The sequence below is a fragment of the Heterodontus francisci genome, chromosome 4 (assembly GCF_036365525.1).
Source record: "Heterodontus francisci isolate sHetFra1 chromosome 4, sHetFra1.hap1, whole genome shotgun sequence".
Taxonomy (NCBI): Eukaryota; Metazoa; Chordata; class Chondrichthyes; order Heterodontiformes; family Heterodontidae; genus Heterodontus; species Heterodontus francisci.
Window position 1 is genome coordinate 554,222 of NC_090374.1, and position 18,449 is coordinate 572,670.

Here is an 18,449-nt window from a genome sequence, read left to right on the forward strand (position 1 = left end):
CATGATTTCCCACGCACAAAGCCATGCTGACTATCCCTAATCAGACCTTTCCTTTCCAGATGCATATAAATCCTGTCTCTCAGAATCCCTTCCCTGGATTTTCTGGATGTTCTGGGGTCAAGGGTTTGAATCCCACCATGGCAGATGATGAAATTTGAATTCAGTTGATAAATTTGGAATGAAAAGCTAGTCTACTGATGGCCATAAAACCATTGTCGATTGTTGTAAAAACCCATCTGGTTCACTCATGTCCTTTAGGGAAGGAAATCTGCTGTCCTTACCTGGTCTGGCCTACATGTGACTCCAGACCCACAGCAATGTGGTTGACTCTTACATGCCTCGAAATGGTCCAGCAAGCCACTCAGTTGTACCTAACCGCTACGGAGTCAATAAAAAGGAATGAAACCGGACGGACCACCCAGCTTCGACCTAGGCACCAGAAACGACAACGGCAAACCAAGTCCTGTTGACCCTGCAAAGTCCTCCTTACTAACATCTGGGGGCTTGTGCCAAAGTTGGGAGAGCTGTCCCACAGACTAGTCAAGCAACAGCCTGACATAGTCATACTCACCAAATCATAACTTACAGACACTGACCCGGGTATGTCCTGTTCCACTGACAGGACAGACACCACAGTGGTATACAGTCTGGAGGGAGTTGCCCTGGGAGTCCTCAACATCGACTCATCAGGTAAAACATGGGCAAGGAAACCTACCGCCCTCCCTCAGCTGATGAGTCAGTGCTCGCCCATGTTGAATACGACTTGGAGGAAGCACTGAGGGTGGAAAGGGCGCAGAATGTACTCTGGGTGAGGGACTTCAATACCCATCACCAAGAGTGGCTCGGTAGCACCACTACTGACCGAGCTGGCCGAGTCCAAAAGGACATTGCTGCTAGACTGGTTCTGCGGCAGGTTGTGAGGAAACCAACAAGAGGGAAAAACATAATTGACCTTGTCCTCACCAATCTGCCTGCCGCAGTTGCATCTGTCCATGACACTATTGGTAGGAGTGGCCACCGCACAGTCCTTGTGGAGACCAAGTCTCGCCTTCACATTGAGGATACCCTCCATCGTGTTGTGTGGCACTATCACCGTGCTTAATGGGATAGATTTCGAACAGATCTAGCAATGCAAAATTGGGCATCCATGAGGCGCTGTGGGCCATCAGCAGCAGCAGAATCACAATCTGAGACTTCATGGCCTGACATATCCCTCACTCTACCATTACCATCAAGCCAGGAGATCAACCCTGGTTCAATGAAGAGTGCAGGAGGGCATGCCAGGAGCAGTACCAGACATACCTCAAAATGATGTGTCAACCTGGTGAAGCGACAACACAGGACTACTTGCGTGCCAAACTGCGTAAGCAGCATGTGACAGACAGAGTTAAGTGATCCCATAACCAACGGATCAGATCTAAGCTCTGTAGTCCTGCCACATACAGCTGTGAATGGTGGTGTACAATTAAACAACTAACTGGAGGAGGTGGCTCCACAAATATCCCCATCCTCAATGATGGGGGAGCCCAGCACATCAGTATGAAAGATAAGGCTGAAGCATTTGCAACAATCTTCAGCCAGAAGTGCCGAGTTGATGATCCATCTCGGCCTCCTCCTGAAGTCCCCAGCATCACAGATGCCAGACTTCAGCCAATTCAATTCACTGCGCGTGATATCAAGAAACGACTGAAGGCACTGGATACTGCAAAGGCTATGGGCCCTGACAATATTCTGGCAATAGTACTTCAGACCTGTGCTCCAGAACTTGGCACCCCCCGAGCCAAGCTGTTCCAGTACAGCTACAACACTGGCATCTACCTGGCAAAGAAGAAAATTGCCCAGGTATGGCGTGTACACAAAAAGCAGGGCAGGACCAACCCGACCAATTACCGCCCCATCAGTCTACTTTCAATCATCAGTAAAGTGGAGGAAGGTGTCATCAACAGTGCCATCAAGCAGCACTTGCTTAGCAATAACCTGCTCACTGTCGCTCAGTTTGGGTGCTGCCACGGCCACTCAGTTCCTGACCTCATTACAGCCTTGGTTCAAACATGGACAAAAGAGCTGAACTCAAGAGGTGAGGTGAGAGTGACTGCCCTTGACATCAAGGCAGCTTTTGACCGTGTATGGCATCAAGGAGCCCGAGTAAAACTGAAGTCAATGGGAATCGGGGAAAACTCTCCACTGGTTGGAGTCATAGCTAGCACAAAGGAAGATGGTTGTTGGTGTCAGTCTTCTGAGCTCCAGGACATCACTGCAGGAGTTCCTCAGGGTAGTGTCCTCGGCCCAACCATCTTCAGCTGTTTCATCAATGACCTTCCTTCACTCATAAGGTCAGAAGTGGGGATGTTAGCTGATGATTGCACAATGTTCAGCACCATTCGCGACTCCTCAGATACTGAAGCAGTCCGTGTAGAAATGTAGCAAGACATGGACAAAATCCAGGCTTGGGTTGATAAGTGGAAAGTAACATTGCGCCACACAAGTGCCAGGCAATGACCATCTCCAACAAGAGAGAATCGAACCATCTCCCCTCGACATTCAGTGGCATTACCATTGCTGAATCCCCCACTGTCAGCATCCTGGGGGTTACCATTGACCAGAAACTGAACTGGAGTAGTCGTATAAATACCGTGGCCAAAAGAGCAGGTCAGAGGCTAGGAATCCTGCGGCGAGTAACTCACCTCCTGACTCCCCAAAGCCTGTCCACCGTCTACAAGGCACAAGTCAGGAGTGTGATGGAATACTCTCCACTTGCCTGGATGGGTGCAGCTCCAACAACACTCCAGAAGCTCGACACCATCCAGGACAAAGCAGCCCGCTTGATTGGCACCCCATCTACAAACTTTCACTCCCTCCACCACTGACGCACAGTGGCAGCAGTGTGTACCATCTACAAGATGCACTGCAGCAACGCACCAAGGCTCCTTCGACAGCACCTTCCAAACCCGCGACCTCCACCACCTAGAAGGACAAGGGCAGAAATACATGGGAACATCACCACCTGCAGGTTTCCCTCCAAGTCGCACATCATCCTGACTTGGAACGATATCGCCGTTCCTTCACTGTCGCTGGGTCAAAATTCTGGAACTTCCTTCAAAGAACATAACAGTACAGCACAGGAACAGGCCATTCGGCCCTCCAAGCCTGCGCCGATCTTGATGCCTGTCTAAACTAAAACTTTGTGCACTTCCGGGGACCGTATCCCTCTATTCCCATCCTATTCATGTATTTGTCAAGATGCCTCTTAAACGTCGCTATCGTACCTGCTTCCACCACCTCCCCCGGCAACAAGTTCCAGGCACTCACCACCCTCTGTGTAAAGAACTTGCCTCGCACATCCCCTCTAAACTTTGCCCCTCACACCTTAAACCTATGTCCCCTAGTAACTGACTCTTCCACCCTGGGAAAAAGCTTCTGACTATCCACTCTGTCCATGCCACTAATAACTTTGTAAACCTCTATCACGTCGCCCCTCCACCTCCGTCGTTCCAGTGAAAACAATCCGAGTTTATCCAACCTCTCCTCATAGCTAATGCCCTCCAGACCAGGCAACATCCTGGTAAACCTCTTCTGTACCCTCCCCAAAGCCTCCACGTCCTTCTGGTAGTGTGGCGACCAGAATTGTACGCAATATTCTAAGTGTGGCCGAACTAAAGTTCTGTACAGCTGCTGCATGACTTGCCAATTTTTATACTCTATGCCCCGACCGATGCAGGCAAGCATGCCGTATGCCTTCTTGACTACCTTATCCTCCTGCGTTGCCACATTCAGTGACCTGTGGACCTGTACGCCCAGATCTCTCTGCCTGTCAATATTCCTAAGGGTTCTGCCATTTACTGTATACTTCCCACCTGCATTAGATCTTCCAAAATGCATGACCTCACATTTGTCCGGATTAAACTCCATCTGCCATTTCTCCGCCCAAGTCTCCAACCGATCTATATCCTGCTGTATCCTCTGACAATCCTCATCACTATCTGCAACTCCACTAACCTTTGTGTCGTCCGCAAACTTACTAATCAGTCGCGCTACATTTTCCTCCAAATCATTTTTATATAATACAAACAGCAAAGGTCCCAGCACTGATCCCTGTGGAACACCACTAGTCACTGCCCTCCATTCAGAAAAGCACCCTTCCACTGCTACCCTCTGTCTTCAATGACCGAGCCAGTTCTGTATCCATCTTGCCAGCTCACCTCTGATCCCGTGTGACTTCACATTTTGTACCAGTCTGCCATGAGGGACCTTGTCAAAGGCTTTACTGAAGTCCATATAGATAACATCCACTGCCCTTCCTTCATCAATCATCTTCGTCACTTCCTCAAACAACTCAAATCAAGTTAGTGAGACACGACCTCCCCTTCACAAAACCATGCTGCCTCTCGCTAATAAGTTCATTTGTTTCCAAATGGGAGAAAATCCTGTCCTGAAGAATCCTCTCTAATAATTTCCTTACCACTGAGGTAAGGCTCACCGGCCTATAATTTCCTGGATTATCCTTGCGACCCTTCTTAAACAAAGGAACAACATTGGCTATTCTCCAGTCCTCTGGGACCTCACCTGTAGCCAATGAGGATGCAAAGATTTCTGACCAGGCCCCAGCAATTTCTTCCCTTGCCTCCCTCAGTATTCTGGGGTAGATCCCATCAGGCCCTGGGGACTTATCTACCATAATGCTTTGCAAGATGCCCAACACCACCTCCTTTTTGATAACGACATGACCCAGACTATCTACAGTCCCTTCCCTGGACTCATCATCCACCAAGTCCTTCTGTTTGGTGAATACTGATGCAAAGTACTCATTTAGTACCTCGCCCATTTCCTCTGGCTCCATACATAGATTCCCTCCTCTGTCCTTGAGCGGGCCAACCCTTTCCCTGGTTACCCTCTTGCTCTTTATGTACGTATTAAAAGCCTTGGGATTCTCCTTAATCTTGTTTGCCAATGACTTTTCATGACCCCTTTTAGCGTTCCTGACTCCTTGCTTAAGTTCCTTCCTACTTTCTTTATATTCCTCAAGGGCTTCGTCTGTTCCCAGCCTTCCAGCCCTTACGAATGCTTCCTTTTTCTTTTTCTCACAATATCCCTTGTTATCCAAGGTTCCTGAAACTTGCGAAACTTATCCTTCATCCTCACAGGAACATGCCGGTCCTGGTACCTGATCAACTGACGTTTGAAAGACTCCCACATGTCAGATGTTGTAGCATTAATTAATAAATTAATTTAAAATAAATAAATACTTATTAAATCTTTACTAAATTATGTTACAATTAACTATATGTTCCCTCGTGCTAGATTTCTACTCTAAATATTGAATGCTATCTAAATACAGTAATCTCCTCCCTCTGGTTTAGTTACCCTACTTATCAATTAATTAGTTAATTAGGGTTTTAATCAATTTTTTATTTTCAAATTCAGTACAGATTCCCTACCAGCCAATCAGGTCACAGCTTTCCTATGACATCACTTTTTCAGTTTTTTTTTTACCCGAGGTAAGTTTTTTATACTTACCGGTCCGGAACTCCCCCCTCCGAGTCTTCTCCCTGGATGTAGGCCACGAATCCTCGAGGTAAGTTTTTTGTACTTACCGGTCCGGAACTCCGCCCTCCGAGTCTTCTCCCTGGATGTAACAGCACTGTGCGTGTACCTACCTCACGTGGACTGCAAAAGTTCAAGAAGGCAGCTCACCACCACCTTCTCAAGGGCAATTAGGGATGGGCAATAAATGCTGGCCTAGCCACCGCGCCCACATCCCATGAATGAATGAAAAAAAAATTCTGAAACAAAACCAACTCTTGACCACCATAAATCTTGACATGTCACTTCTCTGTAAACAACTCCCCATAGCCTTCTGTTGTTTATTTAGCTTAAGACATGTGACATTTAGTAAATGATGTTTTTAAACAGAAAGCTCAAGTCCTTCCAATGATTTAAAAAAAACCAAAGTCTAGCATCATTGGAATCACGTCAGTCTCAAATGAATCCATCTCCATCCATGAGTCCTCAGAAGAAATTAAAAAATAGAAGCACTTTCATAACAATTCCTCTTTGTCTCCTTCATATGGTGGACTCTGCCTTTCTCCTCCAATATGTCTCTGTTCTGAGGCTGTCTGAGGCTGTCCTGTTAAAAGGGGTGTGAGTGTTTCTGGGTGTGTCTATCCTGTTTGACTCCATGTCTCCTGTTTTGACCATGGATGATGGTGATACTTTCTCTCTGGTTGTCAGGTGTATGACCTGGGTGTTGATGGCCATGGGATGGGCAGAGTGGCTTCCTTAGCCCAGAATTCCATAGTTTCTGCAGCAGGTAACATAGCCAGGTGAGTGTCTTGTGTGGGGTGCCATGGCTCTCCTGTGTGTTGGTATTTATATAGAAGTTTGCCACATTTCTCAGGGGTGTCAACAAGCACTTCATATACATTGTGAAACTTCAGCTATCAGCCAGGAGGCGGTGGCATAGTGGTATTGTCACTGGACTAGTAACCCAAAGACCCAGGATATTGCTCATGGCAGAAGGTGGGATTTGAATACAATAAATAAAGCTGGAATTTTCGAAACACCGCCCGGCATCGACCGATGCACCGGAAACGACAACGGCAAACCCAGCCCTGTCGTCCTTGCCAAGTCCTCCTTACTAAAGTTGGGAGAGCTGTCCTACAGACAAGTCAAGTAACAGCTTGACATAGTCATACTCACTGAATCATAGCTTACAGACAACATCCTGGACACCACCATCATCATCCCCCCAGCAGAGATGGCAGCATAGTGGTATACAGGGAGGGAGTTGCCCTGGGAGTCCTCAGCATCGACTCTGGACCCCATGAAGTCTCATGGCATCAGGTCAAACATGGGCAAGGAAACCTGCTGATTAACACCTACCACCTCCCCCCTCCCCCCTCCCCCCCCTTCTCAGCTGATGAATCAGTACTCCTCCATGTTGAACAGCACTTGGAGGAAACACTGAGGGTGGCAAGGGTGCAGAATGTACTCTGGGTGGGGGACTTCAGTGTCCATCACTAAGAGTGGCTAAGTAGCATCACGACTGACCCAGTCCTAAAGGACAGAGTTGCTGGACTGGGTCTGCGGCAGGTGGTGAGGGAACCAACATAGAACAGTACAGGCCCTTTGGCCCACGATGTTGTGCCGAACCTTTAACCTACTCTAAGATCAAACTAACTACCTACCCTTCATTCTACTATCATCCATGTACCTATCCAAGAGTGGCTTAAATGTCCCTAATGTATCTGCTTCTACTACCACCGCTGGCAGTGCATTCCACGCACCCACCACTCTCTGTGTAAAGAACCTACCTCTGACATCTCCCCGAAACCTTCCTCCAATCACCTTAAAATTATGCCCCCTGGTGATAGCCCTTTCCACCCTGGGAAAAAGTCTCTGACTATCCACTCTATGCCTCTCATCATCTTGTACCCCTCTATCAAGTCACCTCTCATCCTTCTTCGCTCCAATGAGAAAAGCCCTAGCTCCCTCAATCTTTCTTCATAGGACATGCCCTCCAGTCCAGGCAGCATCCTGGTAAATCTCCTCTGCACCCTCTCTAAAGCTTCCACATCCTTCCTATAATGAGGCGACCAGAACTGAACACAATATTCCAAGTGTTATCGAACCAGGGCCTTGTAGAGCTGCAGCATAACCTCGCGGCTCTTAAATTCAATCCCCCTGTTAATGAAAGCCAACACACCATACGCCTTCTTAACAACCCTATCAACTTGGGTGGCAACTTTGAGCGATCTATGGACATGTACCCCAAGATCCCTCTGTTCCTCCACACTGCCAAGAATCCTGTCTTTAAGCCTGTATTCCGCATTCAAATTCGACGTTCCAAAATGAATCACTTCACACTTTTCCAGGTTGAACTCCATCTGCCACTTCTCAGCCCAACTCTGCATCCTGTCAATGTCCCGTTGCAACCTACAACAGCCTTCCACACTATCCACAACTCCAGCAACCTTTGTGTCATCGGCAAACTTGCTAACCCAGCCTTCCACTTCCTCATCCAAGGGGGAGAAAAATGCTTGTCCATGACAGTATTGGTAGGAGTGACCACAGCACAGTCCTTGTGGAGACAAAGTCCCGTCTTTACATTGAGGTTTCCTTCCATTATGTTGTGTGGCATGACCACCATGCTAAATGGGATAGATTTTGAACAGATCTAGTAATGCAAAACTGGGCATCCATGTGCTGTGGGCCATCAGCAGCATAAAGCAGCCTCACCTATTTCCTCCCGCTCCACACACAGATTGCCACTTTGGTCCCAAATGTGCCCTACTCTTTCTCTGGTTATCCTCTTGCCCTTAATGTACTTAAAAATGCCTTGGGATTTTCCTTTATCTTGCCCGCTAGTGTTTTTTCACGCCCCCTCTCCGCTCTTCTAATTACTTTTTTATGTACCCCCTACACTTTTTATACTCCTCTAGGGCCTCTGTTGTTTTCAGCAGTTTGAATCTGCCATACACCTTTTTTTTCCTGATCCAAACCTCGATATCCTTTGACATCCAGGGTTCCCTGGATTTGTTGGTCCTACCCTTCACCTTAACGGGTACATGTTGGCTCTAAACTCTCACTATTTCCTCTTTGACTCCCACTGGTCTGATGGAGACTTTTCTACAAGTAGCTGCTTGCAGTCCACTTTGGCCAGATGCTGTTTTATCATATTGAAATCGGCCTTCCCCCAATTCAGTACTTTTATTTCTGGTCCACCTTTGTCCGTTTTCATAACTAGCTTAAATCTTAGAGTTATGGTCACTGTCCCCAAAATGCTCCCCCACTGACACTTCTACCACTTGTCCAGCTTCGTTCCCTAAGATTAGGTCCAGTACTGCCCCTTTTCTTGTTGGACTTACTACGTACTGGCTCAAAAAGCTCTCCTGTATGCATTTTAAGAATTCAGCCCCCTTTAAGCCTTTTACACTAAGACTATCCCAGCTAATGTTGGGCAAGTTGAAATCCCCTACTATTATAACCCTATTACTTTTGCAACTCTCTGTGATTTGCCTACATATCTGCTCCTGTATCTCTCCCTGACTGTTGGGAGGCCTGTAGTACACTCCCAGTCAAGTGATTGCTCCCTTTTTGTTTTTAAGTTCTACCCATATGGCCTCATTTGAGGAACGTTCCAAGATATCATCCCTTCTTACTGCAGTAATTGACACCTTGATCAACAGTGCAATGCCACCTCCTCTTTTACACTTCCTCCCCGTCACACCTGAAGATTCTATATCCTGGAATATTGAGCTGCCAGTCCTGCCCTTCTCTCAACCATGTCTCTGTGATAGCAATAATATCGTAATCCCATGTGTTAATCAATGCCTTCAATACATCTGCCTTGTAAGACTCCTTGTTTTAAAATAGATACAATCTAGCCTTGCAGTATTTGCTTGTGCCTTAACAGGTCTATATTTACTGTGCCTTCCAGACTGACCTAATTTCTCTTCTATATTCGGCTGTGCATCACCCCCTACTGTACCTCCAATTTGTATCCCATCCCCCTGCAGTTGATTGTCATGGGGAGATTGTTAAATTCTCGTTGGAGATTAGATATCTTTCTGGGCTGCTTTTGTGTGTGTACCCCTTCTCAGGGATATTCCTCTGTGTGTGTTTTTCCCCCTCTGTCAGGCACATTGTTGTGTATGTTTATTCCCTTTTCTGGGGTCTTCCTGTATTCGTGATACTGCAATGTACTGTTGATGTTTTTTCTTACTGATCCTTTGTTCATCTCAGGACCATAGATCGTGCTGTCTTCAAACCGATTGTACACATTGCTGTGATTGAGAGCTCGGAGTCTGTGGATTGCCACCTGCTGGCTGTGACACATGCAGGTGAGAATTTGTAGGGTTGGTGAATTGAGGAATGAAATTGAGAAATTTCTTCACCCAGAGAGTGGTGAGCCTGTGGAATTCACTACCACAGAAAGCAGTTCAGGCCAAAACGTATGTTTTCAAGAAGGAGTTAGATATAGCTCTTGGGTCTAAAGGGATCAAAGGGTATGGGGAGAAAGCGGGAACAGGTTACTGAGTTGGATCATCAGCCATGATCATAGTGAATGGCGGAACAGGCTCGAAGGGCCAAATGGCCTACTCCTGCTATTTTTTTCTATGAAATACAAAAAGTTAGCATGCAGGTGCAGCAAGTAATTAGGAAGGCAAATGGAGTTTTGGCCTTTATTGCACGGGGGTTAGAGTGTAAAAATAGGGAAGACTTGTTACAACTGTACAGGGTGTTGGCGAGGCCACACCTGGAGTAGTGCGTACAGTTTTGTTCCCCATTTTTGAGGAAAGATATACTAGCATTGGAGGCAGTTCAGAAAAGATTCACTAGGCTGATTCCTGGGATGAAGGGCTTGTCTTATCAAGAATGGCTAAACAGGTTAGGCCTTTATTCACTGGAGTTTAGAAGAATGTGAGGCGATCTTATTGAAACATATAAGATTCTGCTTTGGATACTGTTGGGGGCAATGGCCTCTCAGGTGAAAGCAGCAACAGCCCAATTCGTTGCACCACGGTTGGCTCTGCTGCACAGGGGAGGAGCAAGAAGTGTGGGAATGCAATAGTTATAGGGGATTCAATTGTAAGGGGAATAGATAGGTGTTTCTGTGGCTGCGAAAGAGACTCCAGGATGGTATGTTGCCTCCCTGGTGTTAGGGTCAAGATGGCTCAGAGCGGTTACAGGACATTCTGAAGGGGGAGGGTGAACAGCCAGTGGTCGTGGTACACATTGGTACAAATGGCGTAGGTAAAAAAAAAAGGATGAAGTCCGAAAACCAGTCTATAGGGAGTTCGGAAGTAAGTTGAAAAGTAGGACCTCAAAGGTAGTGATCTCAGGATTACGGCCAGTGCCACGTGTTAGTCAGAGTAGAAATAGCAGGATATATTGGATGAATACGTGGCTGAAGAGAGGGTTTTAGATTCCTGGGACATTGGGACTGGCTCTGGAGGAGGTGGGACCAGTACAAACTGGACCGGTTACACCTGGGCAGGACCAGGACTGATGTCCTAGGGGAGTATTTGCTAGAGTGGTTGGGGAGGGTTTAAACTAAAATGGCAGTGGGATGGGAACCTTTGCAAGGTGTCAGAGGAGGGGGGAAATCAAAGACAAGAACAAAAGACAGTAAGGGAAGTAAGAAAATTGATAGGCAGAGAAATCAAGGGCCAGAATCAAACAGGGCCACAGTGAAAAATAGTGGGAAGGGGACAGGTAATGTTAAAAAGACAAGCCTTAAGGCTTTGTGCCTTAACAAGCGTAGCATTTGCAATAAAGTGGATGAATTAATCGTGCAAATAGATGTAAACGGGTATGATATAGTCGGGATTACGGAGACATGGCTGTAAGGTGACCAGGGATGGGAAATGAACATCCAGGGGTATTCAGTATTTAGGAAGGACAGACAAAAAGTAAAAGGTGATGGAGTTGCATTGCTGGTTAAAGAGGAAATTAACGCAATAGTGAGGAAAGATATTAGCTCTGACGATGTGGAATCTGTATGGGTGGAGCTGTGAAACACTAAGGGGCAAAAAGTGTTCGTGGGGGTTGTATATAGACCCCCAAATTGTAGTGGTGATGTTGGGAATGGCATTAAACAGGAAATTAGAGACGGATGCGATAAAGACACACCTGTAATTATGGGTACTTTAATCTGCATATATGGGGCGGCACAGTGGCGCAGTGGTTAGCACCGCAGCCTCACAGCTCCAGCGACCCGAGTTCAATTCTGGGTACTGCCTGTGTGGAGTTTGCAAGTTCTCCCTGTGTCTGCGTGGGTTTCCTCCGGGTGCTCCGGTTTCCTCCCGCAGCCAAAAGTCTTGCAGGTTGATAGGTAAATTGGCCATTATAAATTGCCCCTAGTATAGGTAGGTGGTAGGGGAATATAGGGACGGATGTGGTAGGAATATGGGATTAGTGTAGGATTAGTATAAATGGGTGGTTAATGGTCGGCACAGACTCAGTGGGCCGAAGGGCCTGTTTCAGTGCCGTATCTCTAAATAAAAAAAAAATTAAAAAAAATTGGGCAAATCAAATTAGTCACAAAACCTTAGAGGAGGAATTCTTGGAGTGCATACGGGATGGTTTTCTGGACCAATACGTTGAGGAACCAACTAGAGAGCAGGGCATCCTAGACTGGGTATTGTGTAATGAGAGAGGAATAACTGACAATCTAGTTGGGCAAGACCCCTTGGGGACGAGCGACCATAATATGATAGAATTCTTCATCAAGATGGGGAGTGACATAGTTGTTTCTGCGACTAGGGTCCTGAATCTTAATAAAGCAAACTACGAAGGTATGAGGCGCGAGTTGGCTATGACGGATTGGGAAATGTTACTTAAAGGGGTGACAGTGGATAGGCAATGGCAAACATTCAAAGAGCGCATGGATGAACTGCAACAATCGTTTATTCCTGTCTGGCGCAAAAGTAAAACGGGAAAGGTAGCCAAACCATGGATTACAAGGGAAATTAGAGACAGCATTAAATTGAAGGAAGAGGCATATAAATTTGCCAGAAAAAAGAACAGAGGTGAGGATTGGGAGCAGTTCAGAATTCAGCAAAGGAGGACTAAGGGATTGTTCGCTTTGGAGAAAGATGATGTAGGTGTTGAGATCAGTTAGGGGGATTGCGATACAATTGAAAATATTAGGATTGAAAGGGAGGAAGGATTAGCTGTTTTAGCGGGCTTAAAAGTGGATAAATCCCCAGGCCCAGATGAGATGTATCCCAGGCTGTTATGTGAGGCAAGGGAGGAGATAGCAAGGGCTCTGACATAAATTTTCTAATCCTCTCTGGTCACAGGAGAGGTACCAGAGGACTGGAGGATAGTGAATGTGGTACCATTATTCAAGAAGGTTAGCAAGGTTAAACCAGGTAATTACAGGCCAGTGAGTCTAACATCAGTGGTTGGAAAATTATTGGAAAAAATTCTGAGGGACAGTATTAATCTCCACTTGGAGAGACAGGGATTAATCAGGGATAGTCAGCATGGCTTTGTTAGGGGGAGTTCGTGTCTAACTAACTTGATTGAATTTTTCGAGGAGATGACTAGATGTGTCGATGAGGGTAAAGCAGTTGATGTAGTCTACATGGACTTCAGTGAGGCTTTTGATAAGGTCCCGCATGGGAGATTGGTTAAGAAGGGATCCAGGGCAATTTGGCAAATTGGATCCAAAATTGGCTAGTGACAGGAGGCAGAGGGTGATGGTCGAGGGTTGTTTTTGCGAGTCAATGCCTGTGACCTGTGGTGTACCGCAGGGATCTGTGCTGGGACCCTTGCTGTTTGTAGTGTACATTAATGTTTTAGACATGAATATAGGAGGTATGATCAGTAAGTTCGCAGATGACACGAAAATTGGTGTCGTAAATAGTGAGGAGGAAAGCCTCAGATTACAGGACGATATAGATGGGCTGGTAAGATCGGCAGAGCAGTGGCAAATGGAATTTAATCCTGAGAAGTGTCAGGTGATGCATTTTGGGAGGATTAACAAGGCAAGGGAATATACAATGGATGGTAGGACCCTAGGAAGTACAGAGGGTCAGAGGGATCTTGGTGTACTTGTCCATAGATCACTGAAGGCAGCAGCACAGGTAGATAAGGTAGTTAGGAAAGCATATGGGATACTTGCCTTTATTAACCAAGGCATGGAATATAAGAGCAGGGAGGTTATGATGCAGCTGTATAAAACGCTAGTTGGGCCACAGCTGTAGTACTGTGTACAGTTCTGGGCACCACACTATAGGAAGGATGTGATTGCACTGGAGAGGGTGCAGAGGAGATTCACCAGGATGTTGCCTGGGCTAGAGCATTTCAGCTATGAAGAGAGACTGAAAAGGCAAGGGTTGTTTTCCTTAGAGCAGAGAAGGCTGAGGGGGGGGTAAGCTTGAGGTGTACAAAATTATGAGGGGCATTGATAGATTAGATAGGAAGAAACCTTTTTCCTTAGCAGAGGGGTCAATAACCAGGGGACATAGATTTAAGGGAAGGGGCTGAAGGTTGAGAGGGGATTTGAGGAAAACTTTTTTCACCCAGAGAGTGGTTGGAATCTGGAACACACTGCCTGAAGAGGTGGTAGAGGCAGGAACCCTCACAACATTTAAGAAGTATTTAGGTGAGCACCTGAAACCTGTAGCATACAAGGTCACGGGCCAAGTGCTGGAAAATGGGATTAGAATAGATCGGTGCTTGATGGTTGGCACAGACACGATGGGCCGAAGGGCCTGTTCCTGTGCTGTATAACACTATTTCTATGCTCACTAGTAGGTGGCACTGGGAGTGATCCTGGGATTACTGCTTTGGAGGTCCTGCTTTTTAATTTCCTCCCTGACTCCCTAAAATCTGTCTTCAGGACCTCATCCCTCTTCCTACCTATGTCATTGGTACCAATGTGGACCACGACCTATGGCTGTTCACCCTCCCCCAGAAGAATGTCCAGAGGTTGTGGTACACATCGGTACCAATGACATAGGCAGGAAGAGTGACGAGGTCCTGCAGGGGGAGTTTAGGGAGTTAGGTAGAAAGTTAAAAGACAGGACCTCTGGGGTTGTAATCTCGGGATTACTCCCTGTGCCACGTGCCAGTGAGGCTAGAAATAGGAAGATAGTGCAGCTAAACACGTGGCTGAACAGCTGGTGTAGAAGGGAGGGTTTCAGATATCTGGACCATTGGGATCTCTTCAGGGACAGATGGGACCTGTACAAGAAGGACGGGTTGCATCTAAACTGGAGGGGCACAAATATCCTGGCTGCGAGGTTTGCTAGTGTCACTCGGGAGGGTTTAAATTAGTGTGGCAGGGGGGTGGGAACCAGAGCAGTAGGACAGCAAGTGAAATAAATGAGGGGGAACTAGTAAATAAGGCCAGTAAGACTGAGAGGAAGAGCAGGCAGGGAGATGTTGTGGAGCACAGCGGGACTGGTGGTCTGAAATGCATTTGTTTCATTGCGAGAAGTATAACAGGTAAGGCAGATGATCTTAGAGCTTGGATTAGTACTTGGAACTATGATGTTGTAGCTATTACAGAGACTTGGTTGAGGGAAGGGCAGGATTGGCAGCAAAATGTTCCAGGATTTAGAAGCTTCAGGCGGGATAGAGGGGGATGTAAAAGGGGTGGGGGAGTTGCATTACTGGTTAAGGAGAATATCACAGCTGTACTGCGGGAGGACACCTCGGAGGGGTGATGCAGCGAGGCAATATGGGTGGAGCTCAGGAATAGGAAGGGTGCAGTCACCATGTTGGGGGTTTTCTACAGGCCTCCCAACAGCCAGCGGGAGGTAGAGGAGCAGATATGTAGACAGATTTTGGAAAGATGTAAAGGTAACAGGGTTGTAGTGGTGGGTGATTTTAACTTCCCCTATATTGACTGGGACTCACTTAGTGCTAGGGGCTTGGATGGGGCAGAATTTGTAAGGAGCATCCAGGAGGGCTTCTTGAAACAATATGTAGATAGTCCAACTAGGGATGGGGCCGTACTGGACCTGGTATTGGAGAATGAGCCCGGCCAGGTGGTCGAAGTTTCAGTAAGGGAGCATTTCGGGAACAGTGACCATAATTCCATAAGTTTTAAGGTACTTGTGGATAAGGATAAGAGTAGTCCTCGGGTGAAGGTGCTAATTTGGGGGAAGGCTAATTATAACAATATTAGGCAGGGACTGAAGAATTTAGATTTGGGGCAGCTGTTTGAGGGTAAATCAACATCTGACATGTGGGAGTCTTTCAAACGTCAGTCGATTAGAATCCAATACTGGCATGTTCCTGTGAGGAAGAAGGATAAGTTTGGCAAGTTTTGGGAACCTTGGATAACGCGGGATATTGTGAGCCTAGTCAAAAAGAAAAAGGAAGCATTCGTAAGGGCTGGAAGGCTGGGAACAGATGAATCCCTTGAGGAATATAAAGACAGTAGGAAAGAACTTAAGCAAGGAATCAGGAGGGCTAAAAGGGGTCATGAAAAGTCATTGGCAAATTGGATTAAGGACTGAGAAGGGAATCTATGTATGGAGCCAGGGGAAATGGGTGAGGTACTAAATGAGTACTCTGCATCAATATTCACCAAAGAGAAGGACTTGATGGATGATGAGTCTAGGGAAGGGAGTGTAGTCACCTCATTATCAAAAAGGAGGAGGTGTTGGGTGTCTTGCAAAGCATTAAGGTAGATAAGTCCCCAGGGCCTGATGGGATCTACCCCAGAATACTGGCAAGGGAAGAAATTGCTGGGGCCTTGACACAAATCTTTGCATTCTCATTGGCTACAGGTGAGGTCCCAGAGGACTGGAGAATAGCCAATGTTGTTGCTTTGGTTAAGAAGGGTAGCAAGGATAATCCAGGAAATTATAGGCCGGTGAGCCTTATGTCAGTGGGAGGGAAATTATTAGAGAGGATTCTTCGGGGCAGGATTTACTCCCATTTGGAAACAACTAACTTATTAGCGAGAGGCAGCATGGTTTTGTGAAGGGGAGGTCGTGTCTCACTAATTTGATTGAGCTTTTTGAGGAAGTGACAAAGATGATTGATGAAGGAAGGGCAGTGGATGTTATCCATGTGGACTTCAGTAAAGCCTTTGACAAGGTCCCTCATGGCAGACTGGTACAAAATGTGAAGTCACACGGGATCAGAGGTGAGCTGGCAAAATGGATACAGAACTGGCTCAGTCATAGAAGACAGAGGGTAGCAGTGGAAGGGTGTTTTTCTGAATGGAGGGCAGTGACTAGTGGTGTTCCGCTTGCGTCAGTGCTGAGACCTTGGCTGTTTGTAGTATATATAAATGATTTGGAGGAAAATGTAGCTGGTCTGTTTAGTAAGTTTGCAGAGGACACAAAGGTTGGTGGAGTTGCGGATAGTGATGAGAATTGTCAGAGGTACGGCAGGATATAGATCAGTTGGAGACTTGGGCGGAGAAATGGCAGATGGAGTTTAATTCGGACAAATGTGAGGTAATGAATTTTAGAAGGTCTAATGCAGGTGGGAAGTATACAGTAACTGGCAGAAAACTTAGGAGTATTGACAGGGAGAGAGATCTGGGCGTACAGGTCCACAGGTCACTGAAAGTGGCAACGCAGGTGGATAAGGTAGTCAAGAAGGCATACGCCATGCTTGCCTTCATCGGTCGGGACATTGAGTATAAAAATTGGCAAGTCATGCTACAGCTGTACAGAGCCTTAGTTAGGCCTCACTTAGAATGTTGCATGCAATTCTGGTCGCCACACTACCAGAAGGACATGGAGGTTTTGGCGAGGGTAGAGAAGAGGTTTACCAGGATGTTGCCTGGTCTGGTGGGCATTAGCTATGAGGAGAGGTTGGATAAATTCAAATTGTTTTCACTGGAACGACGGAGGTGGAGGGGTGACATGATAGAGGTTTACAAAGTTATTAGCGGCATGGACAGAGTGGTTAGTCAGAATCTTTTTCCCAGGGTGGAAAAGTCAGTTACTAGGGGACATGGGTTTAAGATGCGAGGGGCAAAGTTTAGAGGGGATGTGCGAGGCAAGTTCTTTACACAGAGGGTGGTGAGTGCCTGGAACTTGCTGCCGGGGGAGGTGGTGGAAGCAGGTACGATAGCGACGTTTAAGAGACATCTTGACAAATACATGAATAGGATGGGAATAGAAGGATACGGTCCCCGGAAGTGCAGAAGGTTTTAGTTTAGGCAGGCATCAAGTTCGGCACAGGCTTGGAGGGCCGAATGGCCTGTTCCTGTGCTGTACTGTTCTTTGTTCTTTGTTCTAGGTACTGCCAGGTTCACAGCCCTGTCCCCGTCGCCACATGACTAGGCAAATGTACCTGGGTAGAAGCCTGCGTGTGACTTGGTTTAATGTGGGGACATTGAGGCGCCGTCATTGTCCACGCGATCTTGACGGAGCGGTGGTCCTATTTCAGTGACATGTCGAACCACGATGACCGGGTGCACCTTGCCTCTGCAGCCTCTTGTGCCTTTTCAGCCAGTGAGACGCACAATCTTTCTTCGCCCTTTTGGACGGCACTTTGTCTGGCACTTCTCTTCCCCCCCCCCCCCCCCCACACTGCTGCCTCAACCTTGCCACCATGGGTGGTCCTACCAAAAGTAAGCAGCTCTTGACGGCATCGCTCAAGTGATCATCTGAGCGCACAAGGAGACTCAAGAAGTAGGAGCAGGAGTAGGCTATTCAGCCCTTCAAGCCTGCCCCGCCATTCATTAAGATCATGGCTGATCTGTCCCAGGCCTCAACTCCTCTTTCAGTCCTGCCCTGCCTAACCCTCGATTCCCCAAGATTTCAAAAATCTATCTAACTCCTCCTTAAATACATTTAGTGACCTAGCCTTCACAACTCTCTGAGGTAGAGAATTCCAGAGATTCACCACCCTCTGAGAGAAGAAATTCCTTTCCATCTCAGTTTTAAATGTATGACCCCTTATTCTGTAACTATGTCCCCTAGTTCAAGATTCCCCCACCAGTGGAAACATCTTCTCAACATCTA

The 18,449-nt window shown here is 46.9% G+C and overlaps 1 protein-coding gene across 2 annotated transcripts in view; it reads left to right on the plus strand.

The window, feature by feature from the left end:
• The window catches only part of nup155 (nucleoporin 155), a 560,589-nt gene that overhangs the window by 145,747 nt on the left and 396,393 nt on the right, over positions 1-18,449 (plus strand). For both annotated transcript variants that reach the window (XM_068029070.1, XM_068029071.1), the window contains exons 10-11: positions 6,229-6,320; positions 9,742-9,839. In XM_068029070.1, the coding sequence (XP_067885171.1) occupies positions 6,229-6,320; positions 9,742-9,839 (190 nt within the window). The remainder of the gene's footprint in view (positions 1-6,228; positions 6,321-9,741; positions 9,840-18,449) is intronic.